The 23,100-nt window shown below is 35.9% G+C and overlaps 1 protein-coding gene across 4 annotated transcripts in view; it reads right to left on the bottom strand.

The window, feature by feature from the left end:
* Nucleotides 1–6,407: 6,407 nt before the first annotated feature.
* AARE (acylaminoacyl-peptidase-like protein) overlaps nt 6,408–23,100 on the bottom strand; it is a 29,087-nt gene continuing 12,394 nt past the window's right edge. For 2 of the 4 annotated variants that reach the window (XR_015974745.2, XR_015974746.2), the window contains exons 8-19: nt 22,119–22,270; nt 21,954–22,036; nt 21,751–21,872; nt 21,575–21,653; nt 14,520–14,700; nt 10,990–11,050; nt 10,765–10,887; nt 8,804–9,001; nt 8,077–8,145; nt 6,804–7,081; nt 6,638–6,714; nt 6,408–6,562 (exon numbers count right to left, since the gene is read on the bottom strand). Coding sequence is in view for 2 of the 4 variants with exons in the window: in XM_039116603.3 (XP_038972531.2) it covers nt 6,499–6,562; nt 6,638–6,714; nt 8,077–8,145; nt 8,804–9,001; nt 10,765–10,887; nt 10,990–11,050; nt 14,520–14,700; nt 21,575–21,653; nt 21,751–21,872; nt 21,954–22,036; nt 22,119–22,270 (1,209 nt within the window). In the remaining 2 variants the exon portion in view is untranslated. The remainder of the gene's footprint in view (nt 6,563–6,637; nt 6,715–6,803; nt 7,082–8,076; nt 8,146–8,803; nt 9,002–10,764; nt 10,888–10,989; nt 11,051–14,519; nt 14,701–21,574; nt 21,654–21,750; nt 21,873–21,953; nt 22,037–22,118; nt 22,271–23,100) is intronic. The other 2 variants (XM_039116603.3, XM_017843931.5) reach the window with 1 other exon arrangement.

Here is a 23,100-nt window from a genome sequence, read left to right as displayed (position 1 = left end):
TAATGCCCAATTCTTCAAAGTCTTTCAGATGAAGGTAAGGACTCTCAGACTCTAATCCCTAAAATTTTGGTAGTAATTGAATTACCCCTGGTTTGACGTCAAAATGTCCTACATTATTGAAAAAAATCATGCATGAAGGCTGACTAGCTCTAGTAGGTTGTAGGTATTGTCTCAAAGTCATAACAGGGGGTTCATATTCTCAATCATGATGACTCCCCGCATCTTCATTTAAATCAGTCATCTTACAGGGTGTGAAATACTGCGAAGGAATCTCAAGATTGTGTTCTAAGGAATTATCACAAAATGAACGACTCAATCGACCGGTGTCGTCCCTATTCCACTTTAGCATGCAATTTTTATTTTATTTTTATTTTATTTTATTTTATTATTTTTATTAAATAAATGAAACTTACCTAAACTAAATCTCTAATTAAATCTGAAAATATATTAATAATTCAGCCGATTCTCCGGTAACGGCGCCAAAAACTTGATGCGTTCGCAAAACTGCTCTCCAAAGTGCAAGAGAATCGCGCAAGTAGTAAAACTCGGAAGTCCGAGGTCGAATCCTCAGGGAACGGTATATGTATTACTATCGTAATTTCAGATGTAATTTCAGATGGTTTTTAGAATTAAAAATAAAGAATAATAGATAAATAAACAAAGTTCAATGAAATAGAGATGGTTAGGGATCTGAAATCCCCCTTGATGATATTGTATCCAAGAAATAAACTCTATGGTTCTTGATTAAAGATTAATAGTAGGATAGATCTAATCATGGTATATTTTTCATGAACACATGAACCCAACTTCTAAGCATTCATCGTACCTAGTACGTCTATGACAAATCAAATACTAAAGGAATCTATATATCAATAGACATAAACCATTAAAGAACTATCTACCCAATAATTATGCAAGAATCCATAAAACATCAAAAACATAAATCAATAAGAGCAAAGGTTCAGAGTTTACTTCAAAAAAAGTAATATATCAAAGGTTCCTCCATCACTCTTCAGCTAAAAAATCAGCCTCTCATTAAAAACATTATCCTCCCTCTCATTTTTTTCTTTTCTTTTCGGAAACAAGACCTCCCCTATTTCTTTCTTTTTTTTTTAGAGATGCGAGAGCCCCCCTCTGTTTTTTTCGAATGAGAGATAAGAGCCTCCCCCCCCCCCCCCCCTTCGGCAGCCGAGAGAGAAATATCCCTTGGCCTTCGATCCCCCTGATCGCACATGGTGGAGACCGGTTGGCTGAGATGAATCCCCAGGAGAAGAGGATGGACGCGGACGGCTGGATGCTGATGTGGATGCATGCGTAGGATCGCAATCTTCTTCAAATGGATAAACAGAGACGCTCGGGAACTGATCGTGATCGCTTGCATCGCGGGAGGCTTGCTGGGATGTGCTGTGAAGCTCTAAGACGCAGACGGATGCAGAGGTGCTCGCGAACAGCTGGATGAAGCTGTGGATGCGGAAGAATCGGACGCGGAGGAGCCGGTAGCTGGGCCGTGGACGCAGGAACCTAAGATCTGGGAGGTGGATCATGGACGCCTGCGGGATCTGATCATAGATCTGGAAGCATGGGATGCGGAGGATGCTTTGCGGGAGATTCGCATGTAGAGAAGACGGAAGCGGTGCCTAGGGTCGCGAATCCGGAAGACGCACGGATGGACTGCATGCGGGAGAGATTGATGCGGAAGGAAGGAGCGTGGACTCGGAAACGAGCTGATCGTGGGATGCTAATCTGGAAGCTGATTCAAAGCTGGACGCAGAATCGTGGGAGCTTGGATGCGGGTCCGTCCTAGATGGCAAGATACGGAAGAGGAAGCATGGATCACGCGCTCCAGAAGAATGAAGCATTGTTTCCTTTTTTGGGCCACAAAAAGATGGGAACGCGGAGATGCGTGGAGGGCGGATCCAACGCGGAAGGAAACTGAGATGCTTGGGCTCACGGACGGATGAAGATCACGGATGGGAAGGATATGTTGTTGCTACATGTGGCTGCACTTAGTCTGCTAATGCTCCTTCTAGTGTGCAACTAGGTCTGACCCCATACGGTTGGTTGTTCACCTGCGGTGATGCATTTTTTTGGACCCAATGTGCATTTCAGCTTTGATTTTACGATCACTTGCACTCAACAAAAATATAATATTAAATCAGCAATTTTATCATTATCTGTTAACAATAATACTAATTTAAGTGATGTGTAGATTGCACTTTTGTGCTCTCATCACCTGCTCATTCCTCTTCTCAAACTGCTGCTGCTTCCTCCACCTCCTCCACTAGGACTCCAGAAGAAACCAACTACCACTGTCTTCATAGAATCCTAGGAGCCTTTTCTAATAAGCTTTATGATATTTATTATATAGCTAAGAGTGCCAAGGATATCTGGGATCCCCTAGAAAATCAATATAGACTTGATGATGCCAAGGATCTCTAGGATACCCTAGAAAATAAATATGGACTTGATGATGCCGGGGTAAAGAGATTTAAGGCCTCTGACTTTAGCAAGTTTAAATTTGTTGATTCCAAATCTGTGAATGATCAAATCCATGAATATGAAACCCTGATTCTTCAACTCCAGGCAAATGGAACCCACCTAGATGAGTCTTTTCAAGTTGCCTGTATCATAGACAAACTTCCTTCTACTTGGTCAGACTTTGCGAAGACTTTAAGCCACACCCAAGAAGATCTGTCTCTAACTCAAGTCCTAAATTCTATTAGGATTGAAAAAGAACATCGCCTTAGGAAAAAATTTCACTCCTCCACTCCTTTGCCAAAAGTCAACAATGTTGAATCCAAGCCTAAATCCAAAAATTAGAATCATTCTTTCCATCTAACCACAACAAATCCTTCAACAAAAAATCATTCAACCATAGAAACTCCTTCCAGCCCAACAACAAAAGACCCAACTTCTCTTAGAAGCAGAAAAAAGAGAAAGAATGAGAATCTGTTCATTGCTGTTTTGTCTGTGGTCGGACCAACCATATGGCCAACCAATACTTCTACAAGATCACTACTCGTCGTCAACCTAGAAGTAAGGGTTCTGCCACTTCTGGCGCCCAGGCCAACATGGTAACCTATGGGGCTGACTCCTCTGGGACTGCTATCAGGTTTGTTTCCTTCATACCTGAAGTTAACATGATCCAATTAGCACTTGACTGGTGGATTGATACTAGAGCTAGTATACATGTTTGTTCTGATCGCTTCTGATTTTCATCTTATCAAGTCTCATGTGGAGGAACTGTGACCATGGGTAATAATGCTGTGGCACGCATGCTTGGAGTGGGACGAGTGGATTTGACACTTACCTTTGAAAAGATCCTCACTCTGCAAGGCATGCACCACATTCCAAATATCCGTAGAAATCTAGTTAGTGGATTCTTGCTTGTCGAGCAAGGATATCGAATTGTTTTTGAATCAAATAAACTTGTAGTAACCCATGGTATATCTTTTATCGAAAAAGATTTTTTTTGTGATGGGTTGTTCAAACCCAATGTAATTATTCCATCTATGAACGAAAATTCTATTGTTCTTCATATTGACTCTCCTGTTGTCGGGCATGGTAGGCTGGAACATGTAAACTACAGTTCAATTAAAAGATTAATACACTTGAACTTAATCCTAAAATCAAAACTTAAGAATAATGACAAATGTGAGATATGTGTAGAGGCCAAATTACTTAAAAAACCCTTTCACTCTGTAAGTAGAGATTCTTATCTCCTTGGACTCATACATAGTGATGTATGTGACTCAGGAAGAACCTCAAGGGGTAGAAACAAATATTTTGTAACTTTCATATATGACCTTTCTAGATACTGTCACCTTTATCTTATCAAAGCTAAAAATAAGATCTTAAATAACTCAAAATCTATAAAACAAATTCTAAAAACCAACTAGATAAAAAATTTAAAACCTTAAGGTCTGATAGAGAAGGTGAATATACCTCATTTGAGCTGACCCAGTTCTGTGAAAAACATGAGATAATTCATGAAATAACAGTTTCCTATTTACCCAATCTAATGGAGTAGCTGAAAGAAAAAATAGAACTTTAATGGATATGGTTAACTCTATGCTAATTAGTTCCGGTGCGCTAAAAAATCTTTGGAAGAAGGCACTAGTAATTGCATCTTATATCTTGAACAGAATTTCATTCAAATATAATGATAAAATCCAATATGAAATATGAAAACATAGAAAACCTAACTTAAAATACTTAAAAGTGTGCTTAGCTAAAGTAAAAATTTCAACAACAAAAAAAAAATTGATCCAAAACAGTAGATGCAATATTTATAGGATATGTAATTGAGAGTAATGTTAATAGATTTTTAGTGTTTAACTCTCAAATAAATAAAATTAATAACATCATAATGGAAGCAAGAGATGCAATCTACTTTGAAAGTATATTTTTCTTTAAAATAAGGATAAATGATCAAATAAATACCAAGAATAATCTAGGGACTAGTTCAAGCAGAACCAGATTTAGAGAGGAAGAAGAAGAAGAAACTGAACCTATAAGAAGTAAAAGAACTAAGAGTTGAAAAGAACTTTAGAGAAGACTACTACACATTCCTAATAGAAGACTCCCCTACTTCTTTAGAAAATGCCATGAAATCTTTAGATGCCCCCTTCTGGAAAGAAACAATAGATAATAAAATGCAATCCATAGTTCAAACCATACTTGAAAATTGGCAGATCTACCTGCAGGAAGTAATCCCATAGGGTGTAAATGGATCTTTAAGAAGAAACTTAGACCAGATAAAACTGCAGATAAATACAAGGCTAGGTTAGTAGCCAAAAGTTTTACTCAAAAACTTGGGATGGACTTCCTTGATGTTTATGCCCCTACAGCTAGAATCACTACCATTAGGATCCTTGTTGTCTTGGCTTCCATTGATAAGCTGGTTATACATCAAATGAATATTAAAACCACTTTCTTGAATGGGGACCTAGATGGAGATCTACATAGACCAACCCGAAGGTTTTATTGTCCCAGGTCAAGAGAAAAAGGTATGTAGGTTGATTAGATCTCTTTATAGTTTAAAACAAGCCTCAAAACAATGGCACCTTAAACTTGATGAAATAATCCTAAATAATGGTTTTAAAATTAATAACACACATGAATGTGTATATTATAAAAAGAAGAATAACAAAATTATAATCTTATGTTTATATGTAGATGATATCCTAATTTTTGGAACAGACTTAGAAATTATTAATGAAGTAAAATAATTTTTATCTCTAAAATTTGACATGAAAGATTAAGGAGAAGCAGACCCAATCCTAAATACTAAAATCATAAGGAATGAAGATGGAATAACATTATCCCAAAGCCACTATGTGGAGAAGATTCTTAAAAAGTTTCACTACTCTGATTATCATCCTGTATCTACTCCCTATAATGCATCTCTTCATCTAAAGAAGAACTTAGGTGATCCAGTCAATCAAAGCTTGTATGGCCAGATCATTGGTTTTCTATAGTTTCATGCAAATTACACCAGGCCTGATATTGCATACTTTGTGAACCGACTAAGTAGATATTCTCACAGCCCTAACAATAATCATTGGACTGCTCTAGAAAAAATTCTCTGGTACCTTAAGAATACCGTATCTCTAGGATTAAACTATTGCAATTATCCTGCTATTCAGGAAGGCTACAATGATGCCAACTGAATCAGTGATACAGTTGACACCAAACAAACTGTAGTGGTTAAAAGCACCATGGAACCTGAAATGATTGCCCTAGATACCACTAGCATTGAGACCGAGTGGCTTAAAGATCTACTGGAAGACTTACCTCTTGTGATTTCACCATTACCTTCTATATTTATTCATTATGACTACAGATTCGCTATAGATAAATGCAATCAAGAAAATGCAAATATGAAAATGAATAGGCACTTAAAAGTGCATTATAAATCATTGAGATACAAATTAAATAATAACTTGATTGCATTAAATTTTGTAAAATCTGAAAGGAATCTACCTGATCAGCTTACCAAAGGATTGTCTAGAACATTAGTTCTAGAGTTGTCAAGAGGGATGGTGCTAGTGGGGCCTCATATAGGCAAGACATGATTTTCTTTTTGGGGAATGGGAGTAGTAATTTTTTAATACATATTGATATCTTATAAAAAACTTTCAGATGTGATGGCTATATTCAACTGAAATGGATTGAAACAACCTGCACCTCAACAGACCGAGCATGTATTTCAACATAGCTTTGTGCAACATCTACCGCTAAATGAAACTTCCTCTCTCTTATCGGCTGGTTAGTCTACCCTTGATTAAGTTCTGTATATGTTTTTTCAGTTGTTGATCCAAGTGGTCCTTTTGCTAAGGTGGTGTCCACAACTTAAAGCCATGTCATCATTTTGGCTCAAAATATATATACAGAAACCAAGCAAATAAATACACAAGGCCAATGAATTCATTATTCCAATGATAATGTGAATGTTTAATACTCACCAACAAGTATAGTTAGAACAGAATATGATGTTCATTTACAGTACTTCTTAAACCATACACCAATGTTAAGAAAGCTTTCGAAATCAGATTGTGGTCTGCAACAAAGAGCAAATGTCAGTACTTCGAGTAATTGTTCATGGTTGTTTAGGCATGAGATGACAGTAGCAAACCTCTCGATTCCATGGACATCTTCAGGAAATACAATCACTTTGACCTCAACACCTTTCTCCCTGAGAGTCCTCGCATACTATGAACATTTGAGACAATCAATTAGTTGTGAAACATAAAATTGTCAGTTTCTGCCCAACGAAAAAGGTTTGCCCCTTTTTCTACTACCTTCCAATCAAATGACACATGTAATCTTTGATGTGGTAAAGAAACAGGCTGAAGATGTGAGGTAGGACGCCAGTTTGAACTCCTTTATGTCACTCCACATCAAAAATAAATAATGTGACAGCTTTATTAGGATTGTTCAAAGTCATAAATGTTTTTTAATGCTTTACTTTGCAGCCCTATGAGGAGCTGAAGTTATTTTCATCTGCTGCTTTTCAGAAATACGAAAGCTTCATGTCAGGTCTTCTGCTGCTATTTTGTTGCATTGCTCTAACTCAAAGCTCCAGGATGCAAATCATCATCATGCATTGTAACGATAGTAATAAAAACCCAGTCAGTTTGATGACTTAAAGTATAAAAATAATCTTTGTATTCATTGACTTGGACAAATTTATGTTTTTGTCATGGTATTTCAGATTGGGTAGCCTCCTTTAGAGGAAGGCTGCACTACATTACTAGGTACATGTAGGGCTGTCACTCAATTAGAAAAGCTCAACTAAAGCTCAGTTTGGGTTAAACTCAACTCAGAGTTATTCATAGGCTTAAAATTAATTTCAAACCAAGCTGGAGATTAACCCAGCTTGGTCAGCCCCGGCTCAATAAGGTTTGAAAATATTATATAATATAATATCATATAAATAATACTAATATATTATTATACATAGCTTTTTCTATGACTTCGTTAAATTATTATGTTTTAGTTCGACATTTCCTAGTATATCTAATAATTTTCTAGATTTATGTTTAATATTATTTTTTGTAAATTTAATCATTTGAATCAGTTAAATGTTAACTCAAGCTTGAACACCACTAAAAGTATCTTGACTCAAGTTGCAATTAATTTCAGCTTGATATAAGATTATCAAGCAAATTGAGTAGGCAGTTTTGGGCTTCAATTGATAGTAAGCTTCAAGTAATAAACAAATCAAGCTTGATCCTAAGTTTCCAGCTCGAAAATAATTTCCAACAAAGTTTGATCAGATTCAAGCTTGAAAAAGCTCGGCTCAGTTACAACCCTAGATACCTGTTTTGTTTCCAAACAAAAATTTATGTTTTTGAATGATTGAGGTGGGTTCTGCTGCTCCATAATTTGAGGTTCGTTAATCTCAACATGTTAGGAAAGAAGCAATATTCTTATGTTTGTTTAATGGAAGTGAACCATTATTTTTCTCACAGAAATGAATATTGCTTAATCTGCTTGAAATCACTAACTTTTACAGATTCTTCAATTTTCCAGCCGTAAAAGGAAAAATATATAATAACACCAAATCTGTACCTGGAGACCATTAGAAACTGGAACACGAAGATCCTGTGCTCCCAAGAGGAAAAGGACAGGTGTTTTAACCTGCAGTTATTATCAAATTAGCAAATATGTTATTGCTAATTAAAAAAACTCTCTTAAAATATCTATCTCCAGCCATATTAAGCATACCCCCCCCCCCCTCCCCCCCTCCGCGCCCCATCTTCCTGAATGAAAGTGTTTTGTTTGAATTTATTTTCTCAAAGTTATGGGTCATAATGTTATTATGGAAGTACAGTTTTCATAAATGTTGTTGAAATTTAATAATGATATTATCATGTTCATCATGTAACCACTAAAAAATTGGGCATCACATTCTTCAGATCTTCTAATTGTTTATCTCTTCCCTTGTAAGTCACCCCTCTTCTGCAGGAGGGATAATACTGAGAACAGCAGTTTCATTCTGGTTCCATCTTTCATCTCCTGCACTTATCTGATATCATAACATATATGAATCTTTGGAAGAGAAGGAGCTTAAGTTCAACAGAAGAGGAGAGCATGCAAAGTTGTTACAGTTTATGTAGTTCCCCTTTTGTCCTACAGGCAAACAAAGGAAAAGGACAACAAAATCACCATAATGAAGAAACATGATGGGCTATCCTGAAGTGAACCCTTGGATTCTATCCCGAGGTCAACCATAAAATTCTATTTCACCATTGGTTGTAGAAATTAACTAAAAGCAGAATGACTGATAAGAACATACCTTTGAGATATGTGCGATTGGAGATTTGCTATAAAAGAGACTTAAATATTCAGCTGAAGGAGCCTCTGAGAAGTAACTTTTTCCGTCTGACCCAAAGGCCTCTACATAACACCAATCAGGGATGTCAGTAGTACCAAGCATTAATGATAGGTTACAAACAGGATTTCGGACAGCTGCCACAACAAATCTATCTGGAGCCTGCATGAATGAAAAGATTAGGACATATGAATTTGCAAGATAATTCCATTAACTTTTAATAAATTGTACATTACCAAGTATTTTAAGCAGAATTAACTAGGACAAAGACCTGCATCTAGACATCTAGAAGGCATGCATATTTTACACTTGGAAGAAGAAAAAAGAGTTGGAGATTTGAAAACGATGACTCATTTCATATCCACATTTCATGAAAGGGTCATTGAGATATCAGACAGTACTATAATAAAGAGTCTAAATTACATTCTGTTTTACATTAAATTATTGGTAGCATATATTAACATATTTACTATTTAAATTATTAGTCTATAAAAAGCAGCAAGGAGCCTTATGAGCTGAAAAATGGTATAAAGAAGAACTGACAAATGATGAGAATACTCATTAATACCAGATGTGACAAATGATAAGAGAAAAATGGTAAAGAAGAATAGGTGGGAGGTGGAAAGAGCAAGGAATGTTTTTCTTTTTCTTTTCTTTTTTCTTTATAGGTGGGTGGGGGAGGAGCTGCAGGGAGGGTGGTGCCCAATTACATCTCATCAATTACATATAGGCCTTCTTATATCCAAACACACCTCTACACATGACAGAATGGTAGTTAAGCTCAAGATCTTTAAATGTTCTAAATCCTATTGCATGGTTGTGAAAACAGTCAAATGCTTGCTAGAAGCTTTCTGATCCTCAAGCTTAACAGTAATATTATTTATTTTAAACCGTCTTAGCATTAAACGGTAGGAAAAACATATACAACATAAAAATGAATGCCATATAAAATAATATTTAGAATAAATTATTAACTATCAAACAAAATATGCGATAAAGATTTTTGGATGCCATGGCTGAAAAATAGAAGCCTGTGCACGAACAAACATCTACAGAAATAAGAAAACAATCAGAGTTAGATATAGAGGGACAGGAGAAGGTGAATAACATTTACTCAAATAGAGTGGCGGTTTCTCATTAATGGATCTCAAAGAATGGTTGCTTACTATGAGAAAAGAAGCTGATGTTGAGAATGAGAACAGCAAAAACCACATTTCTATAATCTTAGTATACATAAATTTTAGACTCATCCAGCAAATTATAGATTATGTGACACTTCGTGACCGATAGTTGTCCTTACATCATCATTACATCATATTAGATATGATATCTTAATAAGAGGACTAATAATCAAAATATCAAATATATCAAAAATTGCATGCATTGAAGCTTCAGATCAACTAGATCATTGTTCAAATGGTGAAGCAGATTAATGAACCACTTTAAAGGTTTAAGCCAACATCTATATGGTTAAGCATTTGAAGCAGCCTCTAACCATGCAGAGAAGGCTCTTTGATGAGTAAGTTAATTTATGAATTTATTTATGGAGGAAAGTATTTATTTAAATCTTAAGTCATTCATACAAGCGATAGACTGGAAACAAAATAACTCGGTAGGTTGACTATATTGTAGAATTTGGAGAAAACCAGAACCAAATTGTGTTGGTAAAATATATATAGTACAGTACATTTTGTTCAAATTAATGATGCAAATTATGCATCATCAATCACTCAAATGCAAACACTGTGAGTGAAAAATACTTTCATTTTGATATCTTGTTAGTTTCATTCATGCAAGGAAACTACCTGACAGTTCATGTACAAATAGCCTTTGATGTGTGTGAAGTACTAAAATGTGGAGGTGTATCAAGAAGAAATAAACTAGTGAACCTCAACATCTCGATGAAGTATCTTTGCATACTAAACCTGGCCAATTAAATGAGTTGTTAAGAAACCTCCATGTGAACCTCCAAGAACAGCTACTTTAGATGCATCCACTAGTCCCTTTCCAGTGACATAGTCTAAAGCTGCAAGTACATCATTCACATCCTGCTCACATAAGAAATGAGGTGATATAGGATATCCTCATTAAATTCTGACAAAAGAATATAGATATCAAATTTCAGAGCATGAGGACAACTGGACAAGTACCTGAGACCCAACTTTCCCTGGAAGAGATTGCAATGCTTCCTCTCCAAATCCCAATGAGCCTCTGAGACAGCAAATGTTTCAATGAAAGACATTACTTTTGAATCTTATAACTCTTGTTGGTATACAATATTACAAAATTTCCTCAAAATATGTATGCATGAATGCATGGATGCACACATCCAGGGGATGGATGCATGCATTATGCATGTGTGTATGGATGTATGTATGCACGGATGCATGCATGTATGCATGTATGTATGTGTATACATTGGTCAAGTTCAGCTTATACGTTTTTTGAATTGGATGATGAGGGTCCTCAACTATGATCCGAGCTAGTTGGATGCGATATACTACCTCTAAACTTCTTTGGGGACTCCCAGCCTCAACAAAAGTGGTCAAAATTGGATAAGTTTAAATAACATGAAATAATGTATGTTTTTTGAATACCTGATGCATAGACTATAGTTCTCTGGATCATATGATTTTTGGTATCTTAGCTGTTTACAAGTAGTAGATCACATCCAATGACTCGGATCATCGATGTGGGACTTCCATTGTCCAATTCAAAAAAGGTGTAACTCTATAAGAGTGATACCAGGTGTAACTTGATCCTAGTCCTATATAAACAATCGTACATAAATACATATATATGTAGATACATACATATGTACACAGAAACACACAATATCATGGTATCACTTGGCAGATCTTAAAACTTACAGGTATAGAAGACTATAAAAGGTTCGCAAATGGTACATTACATTTATAGGTCCACAATTTTAAGCATAAACAAATTTAATTTCTTTATATTAGTTCAAACAAAAAAACATTGTTCTTTGTTGCACTGTACAAACAGTATCATAAATCATCCAAGAGTTCCGTAACAACTGCAAATTGACAGGTGCATTATTTCTCATAATTTTTCATATAAACTGACTTTATGCAACTATTTTGATATAGCAACACATGAAAGCCTAAAAATTCATGATAAAAAACAACAGGGACATGCAAATATGCATAGACATCAAAGGTAAAAAGCGTAGTATTCTAAACTTGTATGTATATTGTTGATAATATGGGGAGCTTGTGTATTCTATAGTTTTGCGAAAAAGTTTATATTGTCAGCTACCTTGATTCCTAACCTCTAGCCAATATAAAACAATAATTGTTGTCAAGGTTCGCAGTCTCGATATCAGACCCCATACTGGCACCATGCTGGTACAGTATCAGTATGCCTAGTATAGAGGTCGGTTTGGCGTATCGACACTTGGTACAACCCTCATATTGAGTCTTGGTTTGGTAATAGTATGGTTAGTACACTCGGTATGGGGCAGTATGCAGCAGTACAACTAACCATGACTGTTGTTATCATGTTCGATATGTAGACTGGGCCTTCAATTTTTTATAAAACAAGGATTAAAGGAAAAAATTAAAGGGGAAGAGCTCCAAATCATCTAGAGTAGAGAAAAGGTGGTCAACAAAGGAAGGGTACAAATTGTCCAAGAAAGCAAGTTTCAGTTTCAGGTCCTTATTGCTATGTATCAACCTACATCAATGCATTTCAACTCAATATGCATTAGTATAGGATAGTGCATAGGGTACATAGGTGGAGCTCGAACAATATACTGATAATCTAAAATCTAAAAAAATAGTACGAATTAAATCTAAAAAATAGTACGAATTATAGATGCAATATGCTTTTGATATGCATTGCCAATTAAAATATAAATTTTTTAATTTTCACATATCATTTTGGAAAAAGCAAACATTCTATATCTGAAACAATACAATCTCAAATAAATGGAAATACATTTGTTATTTATGGTAATGGGATCCGAGGCATGTAACTGACAAAATACAAGGCAAAATGGTAATTGACTTTGTCGAGCAAAATAAGGGCAAAAATGCAAATGTCGCTAACTAAATTCAATTATGTCCATCCTTATTAAAAATGTTATATATAAATATATGTGCTAGGACACCAATTTTGTTCATAACATGCATATCAAGCAAGCCTTAAATCCTTCAAAAATCGAAACAGTCTCCTTTTCGAATGCTCCCACGGTATGATAACCAAAACCACAAGATGAAGACCATTATAATCAGCTTCATTAGGCTTATTTATCATTCAATAATATCTGAAATACTACATATTAAATGGGCAGCTAAAGGATAGATTATGCTGAAGGAATGAGATAATTTTTTGGGTAAAATGCACCTAGGTCGAGTAAAAAAACAAAATTAGCTAATAGTAGTTACATGGAAACTTAGAAATATATCAGCAAACTTTTTAAAATGTAAATTAAGAAAATGTTTTTACACCTATTTAATGTAACATAAGATAATGACAATGTCCCAACTACCAAAAAAGCTATACAATGATATAAATTGATCATCCAAGCCTCCACCTCCCATCCCCCAACAAAAAAGGGTAAAATAACTTGATACTTCAAGTTAATGAAACAAGCAATTATACTGATTTACTGATAATAACACAAAATCAGAAAGAAAAAAAAGTATAATTGAAACCTGTATGTTGCAACAAATTAAGATGCTGGGGCACAATTGTGTAAGACTTGAACTGAAACAGAAGGTGGGTATTAGGGAATGTCATAATTCATCCTTCCTCTTTGCCCCACCTGATACCCTAGAACAATTCAAACTTGATCAGTTAGTTTGCCTAGGAGGAGGTAGAATTGCACCCACTAGAAAGGCGAGGCAACATGTAGAAGATGCTCTTAGCTGAGTCCTTAATGGAGAAGCAGGGGCTGTCGTAGAGACCCAGTTGTTTTCCAAAACAATGGTTCGCAATTTTCACTACAATCTTCTCGTGTCTGATCTCACAAATTGTATGTTTTCTCTTAGGGTCTCCCTCTAATCAAACTATTCAGCTTGAATCAAACCCTTCTTTATTAAATTCAGTTAAAACATAGTGGCAATCAAGCAAACATTTAAACTGGTTCTCCACTAATTATGATACTTCATAGTTCCTAAGCTTTCCTTAATATTAATTTGGTTCAGGTTTCACCACACATCTACCATCATTGTCCATTTCTACAACACTCAGATGTGTGAATTTATCCTATTTCTTTTCCAAAACTTAACCTTGCAAGATTGCAACCTCTATGATTTCTACCTATGTTCCATCTCGTCTTGCCTTGTTGCCTCTCATACTGATTTTTCAATTCCTGATCTGAAGAATAGAAAATATATTTTGTGTTTCTAATCATCCTTAAAACTCTCATTGACTAATTGTAAATTATCTGCTGATAACATAAACAAAGAAGTGATTCTCTTGAGTCATTTTCAGTCATTTCATTTACAGAATTATGAATGGATCAATGTTCCACAATGATACATGGTGACATCCACTAGAAATGAAAACCAATCATTCTCTTTCTGAAAACAATTGTTAGAAAAATAATAATAGCTAGAAAGGTCAATTTGCATAAAAATTAGCCTAGCATAAAATATTAAACCACTGTATGAACAAATGAATAAACAGGTACAGAAGAAGAGTAAATCTACACCTATAATTTACAATAAGCAAGGTGTAGCCTAGTGAAGAGAGAAATGCCAACGACTTAGAGTAGCTTGTCAATGAAACTGAATGTGGACCACCATGAAGAATTACAATTAGTGGATTGCGCGCACCATCTATCTTATTCTCTTTGTTCGATATAAAAATAGCCTCATATGGTTTTCTGGCACCTGCATTAAGTCGAATAATTAACAAAGATTGCAAATAACAGGATTTTCTTTAACATGCATGCATATCAAACTCCAAGACAAATTTCAGAATCCTCTTAAATATGGTAAAATATAATACTTAAAAATAGGGATATTTGGAATATACAATACTAAATATAAAGAATATAGAATCTTTAAATAGATAAATAAATTGGATAAGTAAAACTATGCTTCTTGCTGACAGCAACACAAAGTCCAGTTTAATGGGGTCAGATAAAGCTGGATCAGCAAAGTTATCATATTCAAAATCCCTTCCAAAAGCAAGCAATGGGGTGTTAGTGACTATCCATGGGACACTTAAGGAATCCTCTTTAGACTGGACATTAAATCTTATCATGAACCTCAGCAGATCAAGTTCGGCATAATTTTAAATAAAATACTTAAAACATCTTTAGCCGTACCCCCGTACCTCCCCAACACATATGCATCCCTGTTTTTTTCTTTTTTTCCCCCTTTTTTTCCAAATCTGCCTATTCAATTTTGCAGGTTTGAGAACTGATGTACGACTTGAGTGGCAAACAAGTATTAGTTAAGGCAAGCTCAATGGATATGGTTATGACAGAAGAGGAGAATTGAATAAGAAAAGAAGTTCGGAGTGGCTACTTAAACACTTCTACATGCGCAGTTTCTATACGTCCCTGTACATGTTTTCGGGTGCATGCTGATGCCTGCATGGGTACACTCACCATGGTAACATACCACTAACTACACAAAATATCAGTTTATTTAGATCAAAGACAAAGTATAGTTCTATGTACTTCAATACACTCCCTGCTTACCCTCCTCCATTTCCCCCAATATTCCAACATTGTGGATTATGCAGAGAACCAGTGAGGCGGAAAATGCTAAATAATGTCTAATTTTGACAACAGCTCAGCAAACTAGTTTGCAGAAAAAATGCAAGCAACTGGGAAGGCATGCCAATTCTCAACAAAACAATAATAACTAAACGACCACTCTCATAAGACACTCCACTTCTAGTAATCTGAAAGACACTCCAGTTATCATGATGGAGGGGACTGAACATTTGTCAAGAGAAAAAATTGAAGTTTCAGCCAGAATTGGATTCTTTTTACTGAAACAAATAGTTCCAGTAGTTTCAGTGGTTCTGGCCGGTTCAAAACACTATCCCTTATTTGGCTAGATTTTCTTGAACTTAGCTACTGGCCTAAAGAATGGAAAGTGACCATTATGGTTAATTTAGTAAATTTAGAAGATGTACAGCAGTACAGGTAATAAATGCCATTTTGGATGGTTCTTAATTTCTTTCATTATATTTCAACAAGTATGTCATTTCTTAGGTCATTTCTTCACTTATTTAATTTTGGAGGAAGGACATAGTTATCAGGTGCTAACAACTTCCCAGAAGCATTTCCTATGATTAAACTTAGAAATTTCGACAAGTTTGAAATTTAGGGTGCTGCTTGCAAAAATTCAAATGGTAAAATTTTCTTGCCAACTTTCTATATCGGCAGTTAAACTAATATAGGCTAAACAGAATTATGTTCATGAGAGACTGAAAGTTAAGCAACAAATCTTGTAGAAATCAAGAAAATAATTTATTATTACTTCTATGATTATTTTAGTGAAAGATATTTGACAGATGTGCTTTCTTGTTTTGCATTATGTTTCTTGAAAATCTCATTTAAATAATAAACCATTATAGATATCAAAACAATAAATCTACCTAATTTTATTTCATATTGTAAATAGAAAAGAGGGGATGTCTGAACTTTATTATTTATAATTTTGTATTTGGGTGCTTGATATGATGGTATTGGATTTTTATAGCCTATGATCAACAAACTTATACCTTACACATACTTACTTTCATATACATCTTGATACTTAAATGTTAATTTTACAAGAAACTATAAAATAAGATTTTACTCTATCTCTGGTAATAATATGACATTACCCTTTACTATAAGGTGAAATATCATTTCATCCTTTTATTTTGTTAAAAACTTCTATAATTTTTGAGTTGTTCCACCATGAACAACCAAAACTGTAAACTGAAGTACCAAAACAAAGAACTATACTCCAAATGATACCTAACGAAGTTTTTCCATTTTATACTTTTCATTATTTAGATTTCTTTATTTATTTTTTGGGTTGAAAAGCCAAAGCTGCAATCAAAAATTATTTACGTAGAGCTCTTTCAATCCAATCAGACCAAAACCAAAAATTATGTTTAACCCTTGGTGGAGAGAGAACATGAGACTTGTCAACAAGTATTGAAACCACACTACAAGAAGGTGGAAGCTTACCGACTTGGTTGTCTGTTGGTGGTTGTGTTAGATATTTGGGTTCAAATCCCACCTTCACCAGGGTTTGGGGAGTTAGGGATATTTGGGGATATTTGGGCAACGGCTACCTTCTGATGGGTAGCCCATTGCCTACACTTCTTCTATTAAAAATAAAGGGGCAAGAAAAAAGAAAAAAGAAACAAAAATTCTGAAAAGGGTACTAGCAATTAGCCAAAATTTCACTTGAATGCCCAAGCAAAAAATAATGTTTTTCAAAACATTCTACAAGATGAAAATATCTTTATTGAGGACAAAATTGGTGGTAATAGACTGATGGTTTATCACTGTCATAGTTGGCATCATAGTAGGCATACGCAAAAACAGAGAAAGGATAAGAGAAAGAGGATCTTGGTGATGTTGCCACAAAGATATCAGAAAATAGGAAGGATTTAGAAGATGAAAATGACAGCAATTTTTTTCAACATGAATAGTTGTTAGTATTGACTCAAAGCTCAACAACTTATAGCAACTAGCAAGATCTGCAATCTCGGTACCGGATACCATATCGGTACTTTATCGTACAGTACGGTATAATATACCTCTATACCGAAATAGCTCTCCAACAATTTTCGCAATTTTTATCTCAGTACGCCTCAATACAGGTCAGTATACCTCGGTACAGACCAGTACACACCTCGGTACAGGGCGGTACACCTCGAAATGGGCGGTACGGGGCTTGTACCGACTTAAAGTTGCGTTTTGTATCGGTTTTCTCCTAGTACGGTATGGTATGCCTCATACTGGGCAGTATGAGGTGGTACGGCAAACTATAACTTATAGCATCTGACATAAATTGGATAAAAATCTTAATGGAAGTTTCAGCAGTTCAAGTTTCTATTAATTAATAAATAAATATTATTAGTTAGGTATATGTTGTTGAGTAAGACATCCCCAAGAGCCATTAGACACCTCAAGCATGAGGAAGTGGTGAGTAGGAACTGCATTTTTATTTCCTTGCAAATAATAAAATAACACCAGCTCCCACATGAAAGGACTCACCAATACTTCACTTTGATATGTTTGTTGTGTTATTTCATTATTTGACCTTCAACATTCTCCACAGTCCCACATGGTTCGGTGTCTCCTATAAATTATGCTATAGCAAAGACTTGCATAATCGACATGATGATGCACAGGATGCCTACCGTCCATGTATGTTTAACTCATCATTGCAAGTGATACGATCTATTAGTGACCTTGTCCATCTTTTCAAAGGTCTCAAGCAACATCCTCCTGATGGAACTGAACCCTGACTTGCTTTATCCATTCCACTTGAAGTCAAGGTTTGCTGAACCGATATTGGAGGGCGTATTGGTCGACGACTAATTCGGCACAATACGGATCCATACTGTGCTATCCCGAAGCGTACCGAAATTGAGAGAGAAGCAGGAGGAAGTGAGAGAGGACCGAAGGGGCGAAAGAGGGAGAGAAGTGGGAGAGAGGTGAAGAGGCTTACTTGGACGTTGGATGACGTCGATTAGCATTGATCGGTGTCAAAGAGAGCCCGATGAGTGACCAAGTGAGCGAGACGAGCAATCGAGCAAGGGGGACGAAGGATATGGCGAGCAAGATGAACGATCTGGTGAGTGGGATGATCAATCGGGCAAGCAATGCGAGAGATGGAGCTTCAAAGCTCTGATAATGGTGGAATGAGGGGGAGAGAGAGGTACTCAGAGGGCATCGGGGGGGAGTTGAGAGCCTTTGAACATGTCGAGCCAATGCTCAGAAGCCTTTAAATGTGCCAAACTGACCTAATTAGCCAAATCGTTTAGGTTCTTGACCGATTTGGTACAACCCGACTGTCCGATTTGGGTTGGTTCGACCAACCTTGCCTGGAGTTACTATCAAGATGCTCAAATAGCATATCATATTTCATGCAACAGTGATACTGGATCAACTGGTGGATTTGTCCCTGGATCACCTTCTTTTGAACAGCTTGACAAATATGGACAAATCTCTCCAGTTTTACATTAGTCCCAAGAGTAGTAGCTTCTTTGTAATACCCAATTCCTTAAATAGGGTCACTATGTATTGATAAAATCCTCCCTTCATCCCATCTATCAAGAAGGGTTTTAGCAATTTAAACATCACCAACATTTCTATCCAATATTCGCCATCTTGATACTGGATCCCATACTAGTAGCATGCTAGTGCAATGTCGGTATGCTTGGTATGAGGTCGGTATGCTTGGTATAAGATCGGTTCGGCGTACCAAGACTCTGTACGCCCTTCATACCAAGTTTCAATTCGATACTAGTACAGTATAGTATATGCCCAGTATGGGGCAATCCACACCAGTAAGCGAACCTTGATTCTGTCAATTCTTGATGCATCTTCTCAACAAGTACCCCAATCTAAGGATAATAACTCATTGAAGTTCTTCTATCACCAAGCTCATCCCTATGAAAACCCAACTTCATGCTTTTGCATTTAGACTTGTTGCCACCACTGTATTTGCTGGTACATACTAGGCTACCGTTTTGGTTCTTGAGCTTCTTCCATTTCGGCTCTAGGTGTGATGCATCAGAGGGCTGCAAATTATTGAAATATATAGAATGTTTTTTTTAGTCTTTAGAAATGACTCTTCTTTGAAAGAATTATGAAGGTACATCTCACTTTCAAAAGAATCTTAAGGCAACACCTCATGACTTCTTTTAGTTATGTTGCCTTAAACCATAAGCTCTTTAAGTCTTGACATGAGCCTTTTAAAGCATGGATGCAGCACCCATAGTCTAGTTTCACATGCTGGGTGAATGCCTGCATTATTAAATTATGCAAAACTACTACCTCAAAGGAGCTTCACCCAAAGCTTCATGCCAAAAATGGTAATGTCACTTCCCCTTGATATTGTTAACTTTTGATTGGTCTAGGTTTAGCACATACGTATAAAATTGCACATGCAGTATGTGAAAGGGTCAATCTTTTAGTGCCTGTTACTCTAATTAATGTGCATCAAATGGTCCTTCTACATAATCATCAATCATTGTTTCTCTCCTACCTCAGCATTAGAGCTTTACACTTGCACACAGATTGTCTTGCAGACTATCTTGATCCATTGGCCGTGTATAGACTTCTGTGTCCTGGAGTAGGTTTTCATCCAAGAAAAGCAAGTAGAAGTAATCTTTCATCCTAGCGCCGAAGCAAAGTTCAGTTCAATATCTCATATTTTATGGAGGTTATGTGGCTTTGCTGCCTTATATTATGAGTTGGTAATGCATTTAGTACTCCTTTATGCACTATGATCGCTAACATGCAATTTAGAAACTCAGATTGCAAAAACTCCAATTCTCTATGAGCTGATGAACCATATTGAGGTTGATCATCATTTATCTGACACTTACATCAATTATCTTGTCAAATTCTTACATTAATTGTAGAAAACAGCTCATGGCCTTCATGAAAAAGACATGTTACTACACGATTCTTGTTTTACTGCACAAACACCCGATGATTAATCCATTGTGAGACTGAGACTGTTAAAAAAAGTTTGTACATGGTGTTTGTACAGCCTTGCATTATTTGAAAGAACCATAGCCATAGCAATTTACATGGATTACTTAGATTACTGTTCTTATAGCTAATCTAACAATGGAGAATTGAAAGCCATCTAACATACATCATTAAACACTTGAAAGAAACAAAAAACATTGCACAACAGACAAATCTGCATAGCAAAGAGGCAAACAGTTTTCTTTACTACAAAAGATTCTGAAATTACCTTTAATAAGCTGGACTATAGATATAATTAAAACAAGTAACCCTAAATCTCTCTCATTGATCATATTTATATGTTTTATATAGTCAACAATGTTGAGCATGTTTTGCATCTTTCAGGAAGATCCATTACGACCATGTTATCGCAAATTTCATGACCAACTTGAAACAGAAGACATCAGATGTAGATGCTTAAAAATGCCTTCACATTTGGAGATGTAGATGTACTTGACAACAATGACAATGTACATGGTCGTATTATGATTTTTATATGTAGAGTATAAGTACAATACATATAAAGGAAATACTTGAAAATTTGTGAGGTTTCACAGAATGCATGATACATGAGACACACAATGCAGTTATCTCAAATTCTCAAATGTATTGTTGCATAAACTTATTGCCTCCATCCGTCATTAGATTCAATAATTCTTAGAAATTTCTGATAATTGTCTTGAACATTAACTTGATTTGTTTCCTTCACTCCTCAAACCATATTCTCAAGAGCTGTAGTCTACTTATGCCATTACAGCTGTCCAAGCTTTAATGTCATAAACTCATAATACTGTTTATAATGTGCTACCAGTCATCAGATGCCAAACTGTTGCAGTTTTCTTAGGAGTTAACTTATTTCAACATGAAATAGTTAACTAACATGCATCACTAGAATGGAACGAGCAAACAACTAAAATATAACCATATGCATCATGGTAGAATAGCATGGACCTTAAAAATTGCCTACCATATATGCATAGCAGCACAGAATCATACTAATTCAACATAAGAACAACAATGTTGTGTTTATTTGTTACCTTTAGAAAGGATTTCTGAAGGATCACTAACTGGAATCTTCATTATACTAAACTGAAGTGATGATAGGAAAGATTTCACCTGTTATAAGAAGAAAATTTAATTTTAACATTGTAAGAATTTTAATTCCTTAAATGCAGACAATGAATATAGAGTCCAAGAACCTGAGAAAGACAACCTTATCAGAGTATCTCACAAAAGGACTTGAAATGTTTAACCAATTCCACGTGTTTGATTGATCCATCTGACCAGTATGGTATCCATACTTGATTTGAGGAGGATCTATAGGGCTGCTTGACACTTGAAAATAGAAGAAAAAGATAAGTGAAAACTAAGTTTACTGCCCTTCCACTTGAACAACAGCATGATATGAACTTTTACCAGCAAGAATATTGTCCTCATCCAGTGCAAGAACATTCCATGAGTAGCTCGAGTCATTGGGAGTTAAACGTGATATTTCGCAGCTGTAGCAGAAAATTGCATTTTAACTATTTAAACAGGATAATTTAGCTCTTTATCTGCAAGTAAAGAGTAATCACTGATTACCTCAAAATGTTTACTGAAAGTATTACATTGGTGCTACCCCATACAGAAGACAAAATCATTGTACGTCCATCGGAAAGCCATGGATCAGAGAGAAAGCTGGAACAATAAAGTCCAGGGAAACAACCATCCTCAGGGCACACAACAACACGAACCTACCACATGTTTTTTAAAATTATGTACATTAGAATACAAGCTTTATTCCATCTACTTGAGCTAAAAAAAGTGATACTGCCAAAAGTATATATGACTGATGCAGCACTCTAGAATCCTCATGGGAACAACAAAAGATAGAAAAGAGATGAAATATATAGATGGTAGAGGCAAAAAAAGGGAGAAGTTTAAAGGAGGGAGGGAGGGAGACCATGGGGGAATAACCGTATAGACTTCTTCAGTCACAGATCTCCTTTTGTTTCATTCATTATTAGGATGAGTGTTCTATGGTCTGTACTAAGAACATTGCCTTCCATAGGTGGCTGGTCTCTTACTACACTGACCACAAATGAACTGGCAAATGTAAGGTTTCAACTACACAAATGAGATATAGTACAGACATTGTTCCACATAAGATTGATTTACAACCATCCATATAAACTGTCGTCGACAGTACAAGTTGATGTCATCATACAAACACAATAGTTTCAAAATTTTCAGAGGATTGTGTAGTGTATAGTGTATCAATCTCAGGCAGGTTAGGGTTTGGATCAGGTCCCCTGAGAATCCATATCTGATCTATATGTAAAAGGAGGTCATATTTTCCACCCAAAATTGATACACATGACCTTGAGTTGGACTGAAATAGGGTCATTTTCAGGTCAGTTTTGAATTGGAAGTACGTCAAACCAATCAACTTGCAGCCCTAATCACCAAAAACCCTGAAGAATCAGGGATAGCCTACCAGAGATATCTGCCCATAGGGGGCAATGGAATACAGGTGCGGGGCCCTGAATTCTGACCCTGATAATAAGCCACTAAGTCACATTTC

This window comes from Phoenix dactylifera, chromosome 18 (assembly GCF_051530095.1).
Source record: "Phoenix dactylifera cultivar Ajwa chromosome 18, Ajwa_hap1_PhDact_Kaust_v1.1, whole genome shotgun sequence".
NCBI classification, from domain to species: Eukaryota; Viridiplantae; Streptophyta; class Magnoliopsida; order Arecales; family Arecaceae; genus Phoenix; species Phoenix dactylifera.
This window is presented reverse-complemented; position numbering and strand designations above follow the sequence as displayed.